Genomic DNA, 21,022 nt, shown 5'->3' on the forward strand with positions numbered 1-21,022 from the left:
AGGGCAGAGAAATTAATTGAAGAAATAATGACCCAAAGTTCTGCAAATTTGGGGCAAGACATGGATATACAAATCCAAGAAGCTCAATGAATGCCAAAGAGAATAAACTCAAAGAGATCCACACTGAGACACATAAAAATCAAATTGTCAAAAGTCAAAGACAGAGAGAATCTTGAAAGCAGCAAGGAAAGTCATTTATCACATATAAGAGGAAATCTCCCAGTAAGAATATCAGTGGATTTCTCCATATTGGACATATTGTGATGATATATCTAAGTGCTCAAAGAAAAAACTGTCAACCAAGAATTCTATATCTAGCAGAACTGTCCTTCAAAAATGAGGGAGAAATTAAAGCAACAAAGCCAGACAAACAAAAATCAAAGGAGTTCATTATCATTAGACCTGCCCTATAAGAAATGCTAGAGAGCCCTTAAGTTGAAATGAAAGGATGCTAAACAATAACTCAAAGCCATTCAGAAATATAAAGTCCTCTGGTAAAGGTAAATACATGGACAAATATAAGGAATGGTATTATTGTAATTTTGGTGTATAACTCCACTTTTTATTTTCTTCAGGATTTAAGTAACAAATGCACAAAAATTATAAATCTATGTTAATGGCTACATAATATATAATGATGTAATTAGTGGGGAGACATGGCTGTAAAGTAGTTCTTGTAAATAACTGAAGCTGGTGTCAATATAAGTTAGATGTCATAGCTTTAGGATGTTATGTGTAATCCCCATGGTGACAACAAAGAAAATATCTATAGAATGTACACAAAGGAAATGAGAAAGGAATCACTACAAAAAATCAACCAAACACATAAATGGAAAGACATCTCACACTCATGGATTAGAAGACTTAATATCGTGGTGATGTCAGTACTACCCAAAAGCAATATACAGATTAGGTACAAATTCCTATCAAAATCCCAAGGACAATTTTTTGCAGAAGTGGAAAAATTTATTCTAAAATTCATATGGAATCTCAAGAGACCCCAAATAAGTCAAAACAGTCTTGAAAAAGAATAAAGTTGGAGGTCTCATACTTCCTGATTTCAAACTTACTACAAAGCTACAGCAATCAAAACAGTGTGGTTCTGGCATGAAGACAGACATATAGACCAATGGAATAGAATAAAGAACCCAGAAATAAATCTTCACATATATGGTCAAATGATTTTAGACACAGTGTCAAGGTTACTCAGTAGAAACAGGACAGTCTTTTCAACAAATGGTGTTAAGAAAATTGGATGTCCACAGCCAAAAGAATGAAGTTGGATCCTTACCTAACACCATATATGAAGATTAACTCAAAATGGACAAAGACCTAAACATAAGAGTTAGAACTATAAAACTCTTAGGGAAAAAACATAGGGGAAATCCTCATGACATTGGATTTGGCAATGCTCTCTTAGATATGACACCAGGAAACAAAAGAAAAATAGATAATTAGGCTTCATCAAAATTAAAAACTGTGCAGGACTTCCCTGGTGGCACAGTGGTTAAGAATCCACCTGCCAATGCAGGGGACACAGGTTCGAGCCCTGGTCTGGGAAGATCCCACATGCCACGGAGCATCTAAGCCCATGTGCCACAACTACTGAGCCTATGCTCTAGAGCCCATGAGCCACAACAACTGAGCCCGTGTGCTGCAACTACTGAAGCCCGCGTGCCTAGAGCCCGTGCTCCGCAACAAGAGAAGCCACTGCAATAAGAAGGCTGTGCACCGCAACAAAGAGCAGCCCCTGCTTGCCGCAGCTAGAGAAAGCCTGCACCCAGCAACGAAGACCCAACGCAGCCAAAAATAAATAAATAAATAATTAATTAAAAACTGTGCATCAAAGCACACTATCAACTGAGTGAAAAGCAACCCACAGAATGGGAGAAAATATTTGCAAATCATGTATCTGATAAGGGGCTAATATCCAGAATATATAAAGAACTCCCACAAATCAACAACAAAAACTATAAATAACCTGATTTTAAAATGGGCTAAGGGCTTTAACAGACATTTCTTCAAAGAGGATATAAAAAGACCAACAAGCATATGAAATGATGCTCAACATCACTAATCACTAGAGAAATGCAAATCAAAGCCACAATGAGATATCACCTCATACCGTGAGAATATCAAAAAGAACAGAAATTAAGTTCTCAGCAAGGATCTGGAAAAATTGGAACCCCTGTGCACTGTTGGTGGAATTGTGAAATAAATGGTGCAAACCGCTATAGAAAATGGTATGGCAGTTCCTCAAAAAGTTAAAAATAGAATTACCATATGATCCAACAATTCCACTTCTGGGTTTATGGCCAGAAGAACTGAAAGCAGGGACTTGAACAGCAATTTGTACACCCATGCTCATAGCAGCATTATTTACTATTTGGCTATTATTTAATAGCCAAAAGGTAGAAGTAACCCATGTGTCCATTGACAAATGAATGGAGAAACAAAGTGTGGTTCACATGCAGCAGAGTATTATTCAGCCTTAAAAAGAAGGGAATTCTGACACAAGCTACAACATGGATGAACCTTGAGGACATTATGCTAAGTGAAATAAGCCAGTCACAGAAAGAAAAATATATGATTCCACTTATATTAGGTACCTAGAGTAGTTAAATTCATAGATACAGAAAGTAGATGGTGGTTGTCAGGGGCTGCAGGGAGGGGAGAATGGAATATTGTTGTTTAGTGAGCACAGAGTTTCGGTTTGGGGTGATGAAGAAGTTCTGGAAATGGATAGTGGTAATGGTTGCAGAACAACGTGGATGTACGTAATGACATACAGTTATACACTTTAAAATGGTTTGATTGGTAAATTTTATGTTATGTACATTTTGCCACAATTTTTAAAAATAATCGATTTTTTAAAATGAGGGATACATGAAGATCCTCAGTACTAATCAGGTATTCAAGTACCAACTAAAAGTCCACTAGCTATTGTGCCAGTGGTGCTGCGCGGCATGTGGAACTTCCCTGACCAGGGATCGAACCTGTACCCCCTGCATTGGAAGCGCAGTCTTTTTTTTTTTTTTTAACTTTTTAATTTATATTGGAGTACAGCCGATAAACAATGTTGTGATAGTTTCAGGTGCATAGCAAAATGACTCAGCCATACATATACATGTATACATTCTCCCCCAGACTCCCCTCCTATCCAGGCTGCCACGTAACATTGAGCAGAGTTCCCTGTGCTATACAGTAGGTCCTTGTTGGTTATCCTTTTTAAATATAGCAGTGTGTACATGTCAATCCCAAACTCCCTAACTATCCCTTCCCTTCACCCTTCCCCCCCGGTAACCTTAAGTTCATTCTCTAAGTTTGTGAGTCCATTTCTCTTTTGTAAATGCGTTCATTTGTATCATTTCTTTTTAGATTCCCCATATAAGTGATATCATATGGTATTTGTCTTTCTCTGTCTGACTTACTTCACCCAGTATGACAATCTCTAGGTCCATCCATGTTGCTGTAAATGGCATTATTTCATTCCTTTTTTTATGGCTGAGTAATATTCCATTGTATATGTATACTACATCTTTTTTATCCATTCCTCTGTTGATGGGAAGTGCAGAGTCTTAACCACTGGACCACAGGGAAGTCCGTGCCGGTAGATTTTAATGTTCAGCTACTTGTTCTATAAATGAAACACTTAAACTTATAACTGTATATTACAGAAACAAGGGGTAATGCTAGGTGATATGTTTTAACAAAGCTAGAATTTTACATAAAATATCCATCCACTAAATATACAAAGCATATGTTTTTGATTTGTATTCAACTCATTCATTTTATTTGAGGATTGGAATATGGAAATATTTAAAGAATAACTGCATCTTGAATTTCTAATTTGCATACTGCCATCTTAATTAAGATCTCTGCTACATCCTAAATTAAAAACACATTTATTGTAGATTTGAAATCTACAGTACAAAAAAGTTTTGTTTTTAAATATCTAGTTTCTATCCCTCTAGACTGCGTAAAGAAATTCTAATAAAAAAGGAACTTACCAGAGAAGAATGGTTGGTCTTTGGCAAATGTATCATCTTTTCAGAAGGAGCCAGTGCAGATACCTGAAATATTATAAAACTCTAATCAGCCTAAACATTTGCTCTTTTTTCTTTTGTAGCAGAACTTTTCCATAGTAATTTCTAATAAGAGAAAGATCAGTCTGTAAAATTTGAAGTGCTTTCTTTTGAGTTTTATTTAAAGCATAAATATCCACTGGTAAACAACAATGTTTTCCTGACATTTCCTTTCATGGTGTTATGATGACAAAGAACTGTTGTCGTGAGACGAAGTTATGATGAGAACAGTGTATCAGATCCAGTAAAACAAAGCACAGTTTGAAGCTTTTTTGTTTCTTTGGAGAAAAGATCATTTTGAGATTAAATTTCGATAGTCCATAAGGTGAATTTAGATCTTGGTGTCAATTTAAACATATTTAAAGGACTCTTAAGATTTTAACATATTGCTCAACTTACTGTGGAACAAAATAAGTGTAGTATCCTCTATGCCTTGGATATTCTTGCAGTCCTTTTTGGAATACTATCATTTCAAAAATATTAATATTTAGACTTTGGGGGTAATTCTAGCCACTAGAATTCTAACATTTAGATATGATCTAAGATTGGGGCGGGGGCAGGGGACGGTCCTTTCTAAGGCACATAAAAAAGACCAGCAAAATGTAAAGAAGCATTTAGATATTTCTCCCTTTTTAACCAGAATTTATCTTCAGATTAGGTAAAGTTAACAGTCAATGTATCTCAGTTGAGCTATTCTTGTATTATGCTGAAGTCTGTGGTTTTCTGGGTAGCAGAGTCACACTAAAATACCAAAGAAGCTAATAAGATGGGAGTATTAGTAATCAAGGATGAAGTCAGTTAGGCAAAGTCTAGAAATATAGGCCAAACGTTTTCATAAATATTACAACTGATACATTCACGTACCTGGGTTATTTTTCAGATTATTAAGACTGCTCTCCAATAAATCATTACTATCATTATCAGTCAGCAGGGGCTGGGCTGGTAAAAATAGCTTGCCAGGTTAGAATTTATTTGCAAGGAAATATATACATATATATATTTCAGAATTCAAATATCTGGTTCTACTTCACATGCCAACTATTTAATAGCCAAAGAATGTTCTTCCCCTGCGTGAAAACTGACCCAGAGATAAGTATCCTCGTTTCCAAAAAAAGTACAAAGTGAAAGGAAAACAAATAACATAAAACCATATCCCTTAAAGCAGGGATCAGCTGGCCGTCATCGTTCACTGCACATCTCAGAGGTTCACTGGGGAGCCGGCTGTCTCGGGGCTGTTTGGGGACAGAAGTCACCTTGGAACATAGGTGTCAAGACTCGTGGAGGAGCTCCTTCATTTCTGTTTGAAAATGAAATTGAGTGTGGCCATCTTTAAAAAGTCAAGTCTTTTATACCATCAACACTTACTAACAGTTACTTAAAAACTGAAATCAGTGGCAAAATGAAAACAAAGCTCAGGGAGAGAGGCGACATGGGCATGGACAGTCAACTGCACCCACACACATCTCCCAGGCTCAGCAGGGCTGGAGGGCGTGACCCAGTGTGAGTAACGCCACCAGGAATTTCCATTCACCCATTAAACAAATATTTATTGAGTAACTAGTATGTGCCAAGCATCATATTTCTTGCTGCTAATAGCCCTCTGAGTTTTCAGGTCATTTATTTTAAGGAGGGAAAATACAGTTTGCTATTTTTTAAACCCAGATACTTCAACAAGAGAACCGATTTTGATTATTATAATGAATTGGACAGTTGTTCGGGGAAGTGGAAATGATAAAGCCATTCTCCTTTAAGATAAGGCTGTTGGGTCCAAGTAGCAATCAGTGCAACGTTTAACTGATTTATTACAATAGTACTATCTCTTTCCAGTAAGTGAATACTTAAAATCTACTTAAAGAAGATTGCTAGTGGGAATAGTCTGTTGGGTTGTTGATGCTTCCTTTATTAATATATGACCCCACATTGAGATTCAGTAATTGCTTATTTTGGCCTAGGCAACGAATTCACTTCTTGCTTTAAGTGTGAGGGGACTGTCAATGCACAGGTCAATCCTATCAGAATATATTCTTCAGGTTTTCTCCTGCTGCAAGAAATGGGAGGGGCGGAGGGCGATGGGATGGTTGACAAGAGTGCTGGTCAGGTTTGGAGATGGGAACAGAAGCTGTAAAGCACATTGAAGGACACATGCGTGGAGTGGGCCTCCAGGAAGTGGAAGCTTTCTTACCAGAGGCTTCCTGATGGTGGATCTGGGGTGTGGTCGAGGGGATTCATAGACTAAATATCATATCTGAATTAGCCCAGATTAGTGTGACCTTTAGGGCAAGAAAACCTTTCAAGTACCATGTACTGTTTTGATCATTTTTACAGGAGTCTTGGACTTTTTTTCTGCCAAAAAAGGGCAGTTCTGGCCATATTTCTGAGAAAACACTAGAGTTTGTCAATCTAGCCTTATTTAGCTTTAGCTTTTCATTGCTATCGGGGCAAAGACTAAATCATTGGCTCGACAGACGTAAAGCATGTTATTCCACCATCTGGGTCTCAGACATAATACTATATTTTTCTTTTGTTTCTTTTCTAGTGGACTTTTTAAAAAATGAGGTCATTCCCTTATAATTTTGGTTTTTCTCTTTTCACCGTCATTGATTTCACAGACTTGTCCCCTTTCTGCCTTTTCCACCAGTTTACTTCAGTGTCCCCAGCAGTTCCTGAATTCTTGAAAACGCCTACTGCAGACCAGCCCCCAACACGGTCCACAGCACCTGTCCTCCCTACCAACACCGTGTCTTCAGCAAAGCCTGGGCCAGCACTGGTGAAGGTGGGTACCCTGCATGCACGCCGCTTTGAGCGTCTTTACCTTCAACTGTGGTGTGTAGCCCTGAGCACAGAGGACAAAGGCTGTGTCCACATTGCCCGGCCTGCCTTTTAGCCTGAAGCCTTGAAAACAAAACCACAGAAGGACTTGCTCACCCAGGCCTTCATAACTGAAACCACCGCCACTTTCTACAAATGACCTCTCGTTCGATGGTCACAGAAGAACAGCACAAAATTCAGTCTGTATAAAATGACTGCAGCAGTGCAGAAAGACTTTAGGAATCATTTTATCAGCAGTTCCCAATTCTGCTTCCACCCAGGCCACTAAGATGAAACAAACAAGGGAGAGAGAGAGAGAGAGAGAGAGGGTCTATAGCACTTGGGATTTATGAATCTCACAAGCAAATGCCTGTAATGGTAACGTGATTTTGGGCTTTATACACAAGGTCAAACTCAGTGGTACTGCAGATATGTGACAGGTTAAAGGTTTTTGAGAAGCAAATACATTTTTTTGATTTAGCAGTTTGGCCTGATACAGCTTGATTTGTTCTTCAGATAAGCTGCAGATTTGTGGCCCTGTTCCATGCATTTTCCTTGGTCAAAATAATTCAGTTAGAAGTTCCGAGGAAGATTAAAATTTTCAATATATAACACATTTTTTTTTTTCTTTTTTTTTTTTTTTTTGCGAGGGCTTTCTCTAGTTGTGGCAAGTGGGGGCCACTCTTCATCACGGTGCGCAGGCCTCTCACCATCGCGGCCTCTCTTGTTGCAGAGCACAGGCTCCAGACGCGCAGGCTCAGTAGTTGTGGCTCACGGGCCTAGTTGCTCTGCGGCATGTGGGATCTTCCCAGACCAGGGCTCGAACCCGTGTCCCCTGCATTGGCAGACAGACTCTCAACCACTGTACCACCAGGGAAGCCCAACACATTTTTTAAGTTTTTTAACGTGTATTTAGAACTGGTAAATAAAGGGGGGGGGTTATAAACTGAGGAATAGTTTAACCATTTCCGATGTGACTTTTGCCAAAACTAGCAGAACACAGATCTCAAACTTTTAGAACTAAAAAAGGACCTCAGAGGGCTAGCTAAGCCTCTCAGTGCCTTTCAGAGGAGGAGACTGAGGCCCAAAGAAGTGAGGCAGTGACGAGGCCAGAAGGACCCTGTCTCCGAATCCCAGTCTGGCCTTCATCCTTCCTTCCCAGCTAGCCGTTGCAGCACTCCTGGAAGGCAGCTAGCCTGGGGCGTGTTCCTCACTCCCCTTGTCCCCAGGACCTGTGCTTGTCCTGACCTCCCTGGAGAGAAGGCGCTTTCGTTCATCCGTGTGCCCAGGTGTCCATGCCTTCAGGGCACATACCAGTGTATTTCACCGTCTTCACCAGAAATCCCAAAGGGTGGCAAGTGTGACTGTGCCAATAAAATCAGCTCTTAACCTCCTCTTCCCATGACCCCCAGCATGTCCCACCAGTAGCACAAAGGGGGTTCGAATGCCAACCCGTCTTTCCCTGCAGATACTGAGAATTTGTTCGCTGCCTCTCCTGGTCTCTGAATTTCTGCTCCTCACTAGTGTCTGTCTTTAAGGAGGGCTTTAGTTCTAGAGCAAAAGGCATTGTTTAAGAATGTGAGACTGAGGGGTTGAGTAGACTGCCCTGGGAACTCTGCCAGTAGAGGAAAGGATAGGTACACATTAGGAAACAGACCACAATTCTTTGGGGTTTTTCCATGAGGAAAGCTATTTCCCATCCTCAGTCCTAAGAGAACAGACATGTGCAGGCTAACAGGTAACAGCCGATTTAGTCTGAGGAATGCTGGTTATTATATTTCTGTCCCCTTCCTGACTGTGTCTGGATCCGTTTTATTACATAACAATTATAGTCAACCCTTCTTAACCCACACCCCATTCATTTTATGATCAGTCTGAAAAGATTAGAAATAAAATTTATTATTGATAAAATAAGCAGATGACAGTGAATTGATTACTATTGTGAGATTGCAGCAGGAGGCTGTTTAGCGACAAGAATATTTTCTCACATTGTGGTGTATTTTAAGTGCCTGTAATTCAAGTGGTTTCTAATTAGCATACACATCTATCATTCATTAATTCAGCAGATATTTACCGAGCACCTTCTGTGTGCACCAGAAGGTGCCAGCCGGGTGCTGTTCTGGGTACGAGGAGTAGATAAAGCAGTGAAGAAAACATCACAGTACCTCCGCCTTGGTTACGAGCTGGCGGTGAACAGACGTAAAACACAGAGTGTGCCGGGTGGTGAAGAATAAAGCCAAGATCGGGGATGGAGGCAAGGGGAGACGTTTCTGTTTTAAATAGAGTGCTCTGGTCAAATAAGCAGATGACATTTGGGCAGAGATCTAAAGGGGGTGAGGGAGTAGCTGTGAGGACATCTGTGGGCAGAAAATTGAACGTCACTGAACAAGGAAGCCAGTTCAACTGAAGAGAGATGGCCAAGCAGTAAAAAGTAAATATTAATAGTGACGATTTCTGATATACAGAATATGGTGACTTTTCTTTTCTTCTTTATTTCTGTTTTCTGGGTTTTTTTGCAATTTCCTAATTCTTTGAATGTGAACTTATATAACATGATCACACGGATAGCTATATTTAATTTAGTACTTCTCAAAGTCTTCTTACTAAGTTGAGTAATTTACCTAAAGCATCTTAGAAATAATTTTCTATATACCTTGTTGTTTTGTGCTGTCTTGTTTTGTTGGTGGACTTTTTTTTCAGATGAAGTTATCTTACAATTTGAATACTAAAAAGTAGAAAGTGATCTGATAACTTATAAATGGAGGAGGTAAAAAGAAAAGTCATCTGATTCTTAATCATAAGACAGGGTCTCACACCCCATTTTCAAAATAAAAATGTAATATTTTTGAAAAATTTTTAAAAATTCATATTCACATTACTCCGTATTCTTTTTTCTGCATATTTGCCATAGAAATTCATGGCTTTATATTCTGCTTTATTCTCATTAGAAGCATTTTTCTGCTTTTACATATTCACCATAGTTTTTTTTTTTAATGACCATAAAATATGACATAGTTATGGTGAAGTATACTTAACCTTTTCCCTATTGTATATTTAGTGTGAGACCTGTTTTTCACTAGGAGATAGTATATGTAAGTACTAGGCAGTATCTACACAGGAGACCCAAAGTAAATGTTTGTTGAAATTGAATAGATAATGCTGAGCTGAGCACCTTGCCCTTAGTCTAAGGGACCAATGCATCAGGAGAAGTAAGTCCTTAGGAGCAAGGTTTTTGGTCACAGGGAGTGCACGAACGCTCTCACAGCTCTTGAAATGTATTTAGTATATTGCTCTCCAGAGCAGCGACACCGATTTCCAAGGTGCGTTGCGTTGCGTTTTCTCTTCAAATCAGTCAGGCACACAGTACAATGGATTGCATTCTCTTAGAATTTTCTTACTGTCTTTTTCTCGAAAATAGCAAAGCCATCCCAAGAATCCAAATGACAAGCACCGTAGCAAGAAGTGCAAGGACCCGAAGCCCCGGGTGAAGAAGCTGAAGTACCACCAGTACATCCCGCCAGATCAGAAGGGGGAGAAGAGCGAGCCGCCCATGGACTCCAACTACGCCCGGCTGCTCCAGCAGCAGCAGCTCTTCCTGCAGCTGCAGATCCTCAGCCAGCAGCAGCAGCAGCACTACAACTACCAGACCATCCTGCCCGCGCCGCTCAAGTACGGGCTGCGCTCGGGCCGGCTCCGCGAAGCGGGGTGGGCGTGGTTGTCACGAGGGGCCATTAGGTGCTAAAGGTTGGATGTTGTGATTTACTGGTGCTCCGTGATTCTTTTCATTTTATTACCATCAAAGCTCACACCGTGTCTGTCTGAAGTCAGCACAGTGAGAATAGCCTCCCTTCCAGTCCATTTTTTGTCCTCCAGAACAGGTTCTGAACTTTTCAAGTTAGAAATGACTTTTCACAGTTATTCATCCAGGAAAGATCTGCCTGTTCTGTACCTGAATAGTATTAGATGCTATGAGAAAAGCATAAAAAGTGTAAACCTGGTATAAACAGTTAAAAAAAAAAAAGACGGATGAGCACAAAAGCTGGAGGCTGCAGTGGTCAGGGAAAGCTTTACATGGGAAAGGGCCTGAAACTTGGGAAGGAGCCTTCCAAGCAAAGAGGAGTGATCTGAGTGCAAGTACAGAGGAAGTTAGAGTAAACAATGCCTGTTTATTACATGGTGAGGAAACAAGGCCTGAATAAAGAATGTGGTTAGTTTTTAAGAAAAGTGGAAGACAGATTTGAGTAGAGCCAATGTCTAGAGGAACATGAAGTTGGGACGACTTTAATCCTGATACAGTGGATGTTTCAGAGGGCCGCAGTGACATGGTAAAATCAAAATGCATGAAAGAACAGTTTGACACCAATATTGGAGGGGAGCCTGGACATAGGAAAACCAGTTAGAAACTCTGCGATAAAGTAGATGCAAGAAGTTGAAAGGGCACTGATGATGGGAAGGCAGGAACAGGTGACAGATGTTTCAAAAGACAGTAAAAGGTCTTGGTGAGCAATAACGGTGAAGAAGGAACGTGTTTCCAAAGTTTGAGCCCCAATCAGGAGGGACAGAAGGGAGTAAGTTCTGACGACTTCTGAGACTGAATTCATAGCAGGACATGCACAGCTAATTTTAATTATGTACTAGAGGAAATCTCTAGATACAAATCCTCAGTACACTTTTCTGGGAAACAGATAAAAATGCAAGGACTCTTGTCCTTCATTTCATTCACTTTTCAGGAAAAAGGAATATTTACAGTCAACTCGAGAAAAGGAACTCTAGAAACTAAAGATCCAAAATCTCATGACAGGGAAGAGTGATACTCTGTGATCCATGCACTCAGTTTATGATTACATGATCTGTAGAAGCTTTACTTCTGTTTTCTACACGTAGGCTGAGCACTCCTCCATGGAGAGCCCCTATTTTCTAGGAGTGGAAAAGGATGAAAACTTACTAAAAAGCTTCTCTTTAAGAAATATCTCCTCATATGCTAATAATTATCAATTCACTTTTTTCTTTTAAGATACAAATATCTTGAGGAAGATTAGACCTATTAGTCATTCAGACCTTCCTGTGAAGTACTTAAATCGAAAACATCAGGGCACAGAGATGAAGGAAGAAAGAATTTTTGTAGCATGTTATTATTTTAAGAGCAAGCAGGCCTGAGAGAGCTGTTGACATTGGAAGGGACCCAGGGAAGGCCAGAGAACTGGACGAGTATCAAAGACAAACCACCGCTGCTTTACAGCTTCGTCCAGGACCCAGGGAGGCGGCCCCCACCGTCCCCACCGCTGGGCACCAGTGAGGATAACGGCAGCGATGGCTCACACGTCGGTGCCACTCTCGGTGCCTGACCGTGTGCTCGGCATCCTCCTCCTCACAGGGACTCTCGGAGGAGATGATATTATTACTGACCCCGTTCCCAGATGAGGAAACTTAACTGAAAATCCCATGAAAGGTGGTGTCTGTCCATGAAACAGTCTTTTCTGTAATGCAAGAAGTTGTCTGCATGGGGCCAGCTTTGTCGATGGGAAGAAAACATCTGAGGTGTGAGGTACCTGAACTCTGAAGTCCTTTGTCTTTCCGTAAAGGCTTCAGTCCCCCTCTCCTCCTCAGACATTCCTGCCATTGAAGTAACCAAGCCTCTTGCCCCAGGAAGGCATCATCCAAAAAGCTCCAAGAACTAGGAGGAAGAAGGAGCCCTCATTTTTGTGTCTTATTGCACCAGCCAAAGATGGGATGCCAGTTTTGTTTAATTTCCAGGTCCTAAAAATGGAGATGTTATTTTCTGACACAGTGTTTCTTTTTACCAAAATTCCATACAAGAAACTGAATGTGGCAGTTCTCTAGTGCCCGCAGTGGTGGAATTTTACTGATAACACAGCCCTTTGGTATCTTGGAAGAAGCAAGAGCCTGAAGACATGGGGCTCTAGTCCCGGAGTGGCCACACGCTGACGGAAAGGAAGGGTCCTGGAGGGTCCCTGGACCTCAGGATCCTCAGCTACACAGTGACCACATTCATCAGGCATCCATCCCCCTTTTTTCCCTCCGGTTGATTTGGGAAAAAAATAGACCAACTTATTTCACTTATTTTAAAAGTTGAATTCAACACTGTACTGTTAATCATAGTAACAAGTTGAGTATTGTAGACTCTCAACCAAAAAGACAGCGTGAATAGAATAATTAATCTAAATCGTGCATTCTCAAGGAGAGCCTATCATTCGCAAAGGAGCAAAAGTTCCTTGGGGGGAATTTTACACTTTTTATTTAATAAAATAAATTTTTTGTGTGACAATTTTTGTCACATACATAGTACGCGGACAAAAATGCAGGACATCTACGGTATTAAAATTTCATAGGGAGAGTGATTAGGGAAAAAATGTCTAAAAAGGCTTCTTGGGGGGACAATAATGAACATAAGGCTGAGAAACAATGATTAAAATAAAATGTTTTCATAATTCTAAAATAAGATTTAAAAGTTGAATTTTTAGAAAGAATAGTGATACATTTTCAAATATTTGTCATTTCCTCCAAACTTCAAGAAACTTCATTTCGAATACTTCAAGTATTTAATTTCAGCAAAATGCAGGCAGGTTTAAAAAGACTCAAATGTATGTCAAGAATTAGCTGTTGACAAGGCCAGAACTGGCTTCAAACACAGGCTTCCTAAAACCCATTTGAGAAAGCTCATCCAGCCATGGACCTCGCCCCATAGGCACCATGACCTAGATCCCTATTTCAGAACATGGAATTCCAGGTCTCTTTGGCTTCAGTACCAAAGCTTATATTGACAGTAAAGCCTGAGGCTGCACTGGAATTGGCTGTACAGTATCAACCACCATGTGCACCTTTCTTTGATGAATATCAACCAGCCAGAAAAGGAAATGCCATTGTTGCCAGGAGTATTACAGTCGGAAGGAGTTGGGAGGACCTGGCTTTGACATGGAAAGGAGTTTCGGGAAATTAGTGCAACAGATTCACCAATATTTTTTAAATAAGCTTTTAAAAATGTTAGAATATGGTAGAGAAGTCCGTAAATCATAAGTGAAAATTGATGCCAAAGTAAGCACACTCCTGTAACCACCTAACTCAAGAAATGGAGCACTGTCAGTTCCATTACCATTACCTTGCATCCCCCCTCAGTGACTGTCCTGATTTCTATCCCATAGATTAGTTCTGGTCAACATTGTGTTTGTGAGATGCATCTCTCCTGATGCAGAGAGCAGCAGTTAATTTTTATTGTTGTCTATTCTGTAATTCATACCTAATGAGGTTAAGCACTTGTTCACATATTTATCGACCATTTGGATATACTTTCTTGTGATATGCTTGTTCACGATTTTCCCAATTTCCCATTGGGCTTTTCTTTTTCTTACTAATTTGCAAGACTTCTGTGTGTATTCTAGATGAGGCTTTTGTCAGAAATACGTATTACAAAATCTTCTCCTGGGGCTTGACTTTTCACCCTCTGAAAGATATCCTTTTTAGTGAGTACTTTTTGTGTCCTGTCTAAGAAATCTTTGCTTATCAAAGGCTATGAAGCTATTATCCTAAGTTTTCTTCTCAAAGTTTGTTTTCCAATTCACATTTAGGTTTTGGGATGGTGTGAGGGTAGGGGTTGATCAGAAGCCCTGTTCTGCTCTGTGTGAATATCCAATTTAGCCTAGTACCATTTATGGGAAGAACCACCCTTTCTCCACCACACTGCAGTGTCGCCTTTGTGATGACTTGAGGGTCCTTGTACTTGGGGGTCTGTTTCTGGATTCTCTAATCTCTCCCATTTGTCTGTTGTTCTGTCCTTGCATCAGCATTACCATAAATTTTGATATCTGGTGGTATGATGCTTCCAGCTTTGCTTTTTTACTTCAACGATGTCATGGCCGTTCTTGGTCCTTTGCATTTCCATATAAAGCTTTGAATCACCTTCTAAATTTCTACCAAGCAAGCAAACAACACACAAAACCTGCAGGGAGTTTGACTGGGGTCTAATTTGACTGACGTCTTTACCATATTGAGTCTGCCAATCCATGACCAGGTATTTTTCTCTTCGTAAGTTAACAGATTGTTAGCAGGAGCAATGTCAACCCCAGAAATTATTTTATTGGAAACTCTAACTTTCTTTTTCTTTTGAAGGCCACTCAATGACAAGAATAACAACAGTGGGAATCCAGCTTTGAACAACACCACATCTAACACACCAAGACAGAATACATCTGCTCCTATGAGAAAGCCAGGGCCTCTGCCTTCTAGCTTGGATGACTTAAAGGTGATCATTGCAAGTGGGGTTTATTCACCCATAAGTACCACAAAAATGTAAATGATTTGCCTAGCAGGTGTAGGTAGTTCCTAATAGATATTCAACTTTACCACCAATAGGATAACCTTTATAGAGGTGCTTTCTTTTTATGTCCATTAAGTTTCCTTTAAAATGACCAGGAATAAATCTCCATCTATTGAGCAAATGCCATGTGCAAGCACCACCCCACTCCTAACTCCAGAAGCAGATCTTTTTCTTCCCTATTCGTTGCCAAGTTTGGGAGAAGCAGGAAAATGTAACAGTTGAGAACATGATCTCCAGGGCCATCCTTCCTGGGTTCTACCCCCGCTCAGCCTGCTGTTATCTGCGGTAGCTTGCATCAGTGATGCACCCTCTCCCCATCTGTAAAACGGGAATAATAATACCTGCACCTCATGTGAAGATTAACTGAAAGAATAAAGCACTTCTGGCAGTGTCTGGCACGTGGTAATTAACTCAATAAATGTAACTGTTAGCATCATCATTTCTGGTAATAAATCTTTTGATATAGTAAAGGAATTACCCTCTAATAACCCTTGCTTTATCACTGGCCTTTCAAGTCCTTTAGGTCTACAGCTCTGTGTGTTTTTGTGTGTTAAAAAAAAAAAAGAAAAAGGAACTGTCCCACTTTCATATATGTAGTAATACGGAGATGTCTGACAGATGGAGTCACCTTTTCCATCTCAAAAGTGCACTGAAGATTTGTGAGAAGGTCATAATATGAAAAAAGAGATCTTATTTGTTTGTACTTCAGGTGTCGGAGCTGAAGACAGAACTGAAGTTACGGGGTCTTCCAGTGTCAGGCACCAAACTGGACCTCATTGAACGCCTGAAACCCTACCAGGAAATGAACAGCGGTGGTGCTGCTACCGGTGGCATCGTGGCCCTGTCGACATCTGCCATCATCCCCAGTAACCCAGAAGTTACCCTGGCCCTGCCAGTGACAACACTGCAGAACTCTGTGACCAGCTCAGGCTCCACTTTCAAGGGAGAGCTGCCATCCGCTGGAACCGGCCACACCGCCCACGTGGACAGCGCTGCCTCCCCGCTGCCCATCTCGCCCGCTCCCTCTGAACAGTCCAGCCTCGGCGCCGAGGACGCGAGCGTGGCGGACACGCTCACCGAGATCATGACCATGATGTCCCCGACGCAGTTCCTGTGCTCGTCGCCTCTGCGAGCCATGAGCACCGAGGACAGCCTCAGCCCCGCCAGCAGCACGCTGTCCACCCTGGAGCTCGACGCGGCCGAGAAGGACCGCAAGCTCCAGGAGAAGGAGAAGCAGATCGAGGAGCTGAAGCGGAAGCTGGAGCAAGAGCAGAAGCTCGTGGAAGTTCTGAAGATGCAGCTGGAGGTGGAGAAACGAGGGCAGCAGCAGCCGCAGCGGCCCCTGGAGCCCCCGCCCGGCACCCCGGCCCCTCCGGTCCCCAAGTCAGACCAGGCTCGGGGCGGCACCGCTCCCGCCGCCAAGGACGAGGCCCTGGTCCCCGACGGCCCCAGCCTCGTGGCCGGCCAGACCCTCGTTGCCAAAAAGGCCATAGTGATCAAGCAAGAGGCCCCCGTGGCCCCGGCCGAGCCGCCCAGCCTCGTCCCGCAGTTTTACGTGAGTTCCCAGGGCCAGCCGCCCGCCGGGGTGGCCCAGCCACAGGCTTTACTGACCACGCAGCTGCTGCTCCCCGTGTCCATCCAGGGCTCCGGTGTCACCTCAGTGCAGCTCCCAGTAGGCAGCCTCAGACTCCAGGTGTGAAGTGTGTCTTCTAACTCCTTTGCCTTACAGTTTGCATGGGCCAGAAATTGCTTATGGAGATTTCAGACCTGAGCTGCTTCATGAGTGCAGCCAAGTCTGGCTTCACAGTTGCAGGAAACGTGTGCACGTGTTGGGGGGTTATTCGCAAACGCGAACAGCTAGCACTGTTTTTATATAGTAAAAACAAACAAGGGGTGCTTTTCCCTTTCTGCTGCCTTTCAGCCTTAGCACAGTATTATTATGTGTAGACATTTTAAAATACCAGTGGCATTCTCATAATGATGACAGCCACTGTCCTGAGTGCTTTTTGTGTTCTAGGCACAGCATCAGATACTTTAGATGGCATGCTTCATTTAATCCTCCCTTCTCCCAGAAGACCCAAGTGAGAAAGTCCCCTTCTAGAAAGGAAACCGAGGCCTTCAGAGGTTTAATAAGTTGTCCAAGGTCAGAGGTGGCATTCAAGCCGAGGCCTCTGACTGCAGAGCTCTTGCTCTCACGCCCACTCCTGTGCTCTGCCTCCTAAATGTAGTTCTTAAAAGCCACCACTGAGGTAAAGACGCCTAAACTAAGAATGCGACCACAGATTCAGGAGTGAGGCTGGTATTGAGAAACGATGAAACACTGGTGAGCATGAAGTTTACTTTTATGCCAACATTGCCTGCAGCCGTTTCTGTGCAACTCGATTTTGGAAGGTTTTTTTAAACAAAATGTGGGCCACAGTACACAGAAACCATTTGGAGTCCTGCTCCTGTACCTTGACCACCCAGAGGGAAGCAGTCTTATACCCCCGGGGTTAGGAGGCATGACCCAAGGGCCCTTGGCATGTTCTGAAGTCCTAACTCCCCTGTTTCATCTTTGGAGTGTCTGAAACTGAAAGTCTGCTCTGTGATACAGCTTTCCTAAACATTTGTTTTCCTGTCCAGCTCTTCCATTAGAGTTGATGTTCGAGGGACAGGAATTGCGTTTTATTCTGGGCCTGTGAGCGCCCGGCCCGTGGCTGGCTCTCCCATAGGGAGCACATACTGCAGCTTAAAAGCAGGAATTTGCACAGTCAGGCCTCACAAATTTCCTTACTGCTATTAAAATTATTATTATAACACCTGACCTATTTATTATGTGTAGAGCTGCTGTAGGTTCTTTTGACTTCCGTCTTCTATTTTCCCCAAATTTTCAAATGAAAATCTTAGCCACTTACGAAACATGGAAATAACTGGTCTGGTGTTTAATTCTCTGGTTTCAAACGAAGGTTCAGATTTATGTGCCAGTGAATTGAAGTGTGTATCTCTAAACATTTTATCTTATTTTTTCTTCAGATGTGATCCCCAAGTGACCAGTTATTCCACATCTAAACTCTTCATTCTACCCTTGATTTTGACAATTCATTTGATTTTTTTTTTTTTCCCCTCCTAGACTCCACCACAAACAGGCATCCAGACTCAGCCTCAGATAGCAACTGCCACCTTGTCCTCAGGCCTGGCCCAGGCTGCACCTCAGAAACAAGACACCTTCACGCCACATGTGCTCAGTCAACCTCAGCAAGTCAGAAAGGTTGGTGAATGCTAATAAGTGACAGACTGTTGCTGATTTTTATACTATCGTCCGCTGAACATTCAACAAGCGTCTTTATAGGAGCCTCCTCCGTGGGAAGCTCCTGTTTGTTCTTTTCTGTGATTCATCTCCCACCGGGCGAGCTTTGGGTCAGATGCCATTTGGCTGCAGAAAGAGTTCTTTATTACTAAAAGATGGCTCATCTTAACAGTTAAGCCCCTTTTCCAAGAAAAGTTTCAAAACTATTTTTTCAATCCTCATATATAGAATTTTCTAGGTTTTAAAATTTCTTTTCAAAGTAATCATTTTGTGGGGGAAAAAAAAGTGCCCTGGGAAAAGGTATTTGAAGGTGAAAAAGACACTTGTTGAAATGTTTATCTTGAGTGAGATCTTTATATATTTTTAAGAGTTTGCCTTCTCAGGGATTAAGAGCCAGGCGGCCTAGGTCTGGCTGTCATTCTGGCTCACCACTTCCTCTGTGTTGTGCCTTATGCAGGATTCATGTACCGTCTGAGTGTCATTTTCCCCATCTTTAAAATGATGGTGCTGATCTAGGGCTCAGTGTCCTCTACAGGACTTCTACTAAGAGTTCTGCTGAAGAGCCCCAAAAGTCACCCAGACTCCCTCTTATCCAGTAGGTGGAGCTATGTGCCCATCTCCTCGCCAGAAAAATCTTAAGGCCTCAAAAGTAGGTCTTACTATTTTAAACCTTGAGAATGATTAATCCCAGAGTTTTAATCTTCAGTGTAAAAGAACCTCGATAATTAGGTGTACCTGTAGATATGCCCCAGGCTGGTGTGAACTCTCTGGGCTAAGACAACTTGAGGAACAGACGGAAATGACCTCCTGGGACAGCGACAGTCATGTTAACACACATGCTGTCTTGGAATCTCCTCTGAGGAGCGCAGTGAGCACGGAGTTAGAGGTGGGCCCAAAATAACAGTTCAGTAAGAAACTTAGTGAATATTCAAATGGTAAGACAGTTTTCTTTGAGGGAGAAGAGAGAAAAACAATATATAGATGGATAAATAAGAAGAATATAGTTATAGAACTCATCACCCAGAGAAGTTGTACTGTTTGGAGGGATACACACACACACACACACACACACATATATTTTCATGCTTAAGGAATACTTACACACATTTATAATAAAAATATATAGGTTAAGTTTTTCTCTTTCAGAATACTAGTAGTATAAAGTATTTTAAAATTTTTATGAGCAAACCAGTTCTGTGAAATACAGTTGCAAAATCAACATTATGGCCATACATTTGCAACAGGCCCTAAAACCTTTGGCTCTTGATGGGAGCTAAACAACACACTTCGTAATTCCACAGGAAGAAGTTCTCACCTCTGCCTGACAAAGCAGAAAACAGCTTCTCAGAAGGGGGCGGATTTTAAATGAGGCCTTGCAAGGATTTGGAGAAATTTTCAGAACAGTGGAAAATTGTGTGTGGCCACAGCACGTGTGGCCTTTCAGTTAGGATGGAAAAGGGGCCAGGTAGTGAGAAGGTTGACATGCCAGCCGAAGATGAGGATTTTACCCCAAAAAAAGAAGAGCCAGTGAGTGAGTATAGGAGGGCCTCGATTGCAGCTCTGTGTGTCTGTGTGTGTGTGTCTGTGTGTGTGTGTGTGTGTGTGTGTGTGTGTGGAGACTGTCATCATGGCAGAGGGTTGACAGGCAGGTAGGCACAGGTAGACAGCAGTGGCAGTTTTCCAGTGATGGATAGTGAGGACCCGGATCAGGACAGCAGACCACAGGTCCCGACCCAGGAGGTGTGTCTGAGATGTGTGAGCGCTGAGGGCTCCCTTTACCTAAGTTTCAAAAATAAATTAAGGCAAAACCAAGAATTATTTTTGCCCAGAGGCTGGGGGCAGTGGGAAGAAAGGGGAAAGTTTAATTTGGAACATATTAAATTTGAGATGTCCCAAATGTATGTTTGTAAATGTTATAAGTGTGGCTTTGGCACTTGGGAGCAAGGCTGGAAGAGAGAGGTGGGCTTGGCAGCTATGAGCTAAAGAGCCATGAGAGCAGATGAGGAGAATCATACTGAGCTTTCCCACAGCGCACTGCCCCCGCTGCTGTCCAAGACAGAGACTGCTGATGCTGGGGAATCGTGGCCTGTGGGCCACACCCAGCCCCACCCTTGTCTGTAGGTGGAGCTGTCCTGAGCCACCCACGCTCGCTCACTCTCATCCAGGCTGCGTCAGGGCCGCAGGGCAGGGGCAAGCAGTTACAGCAGGTGCTGCACAGCACCCAACCCCTAAACAACTATACACTCCGTGGCTTTCACAGAAAAGATTTGCCAACCCCTGTTCTATTTTTTTTTTTTTGGCTGCACTTGGGCTCAGTAGTTGGGCTCTAGAGTGCAGGCTTCAGTAGTTGTGGCTCGCGGGCTCTAGAGCACAGGTTCAGTAGTTGTGGCGCATGGGCTTAGTTGCTCCGCGGCATGTAGCATCTTCCCGGACCACGGCTCGAACCCGTGTCCCCTGTATTGGCAGGCGGATTCTTAACCACTGCACCACCAGGGAAGTCCCGAACCCCTG

General features: G+C 42.3%; 1 protein-coding gene across 9 annotated transcripts in view; it reads left to right on the forward strand.

The window, feature by feature from the left end:
* The window catches only part of MRTFB (myocardin related transcription factor B), a 197,266-nt gene that overhangs the window by 160,991 nt on the left and 15,253 nt on the right, over positions 1 to 21,022 (forward strand). For 8 of the 9 annotated variants that reach the window (XM_061209928.1, XM_061209926.1, XM_061209924.1 and 5 more), the window contains 5 exons: positions 6,724 to 6,858; positions 10,312 to 10,562; positions 15,018 to 15,150; positions 15,935 to 16,918; positions 18,335 to 18,472. In XM_061209928.1, coding sequence (XP_061065911.1) covers positions 6,724 to 6,858; positions 10,312 to 10,562; positions 15,018 to 15,150; positions 15,935 to 16,918; positions 18,335 to 18,472 — 1,641 coding nt within the window. The remainder of the gene's footprint in view (positions 1 to 6,723; positions 6,859 to 10,311; positions 10,563 to 15,017; positions 15,151 to 15,934; positions 16,919 to 18,334; positions 18,473 to 21,022) is intronic. The other variant, XM_061209931.1, reaches the window with a different exon arrangement.

The sequence above is a fragment of the Eubalaena glacialis genome, chromosome 13 (assembly GCF_028564815.1).
Source record: "Eubalaena glacialis isolate mEubGla1 chromosome 13, mEubGla1.1.hap2.+ XY, whole genome shotgun sequence".
Lineage (NCBI taxonomy): Eukaryota > Metazoa > Chordata > Mammalia > Artiodactyla > Balaenidae > Eubalaena > Eubalaena glacialis.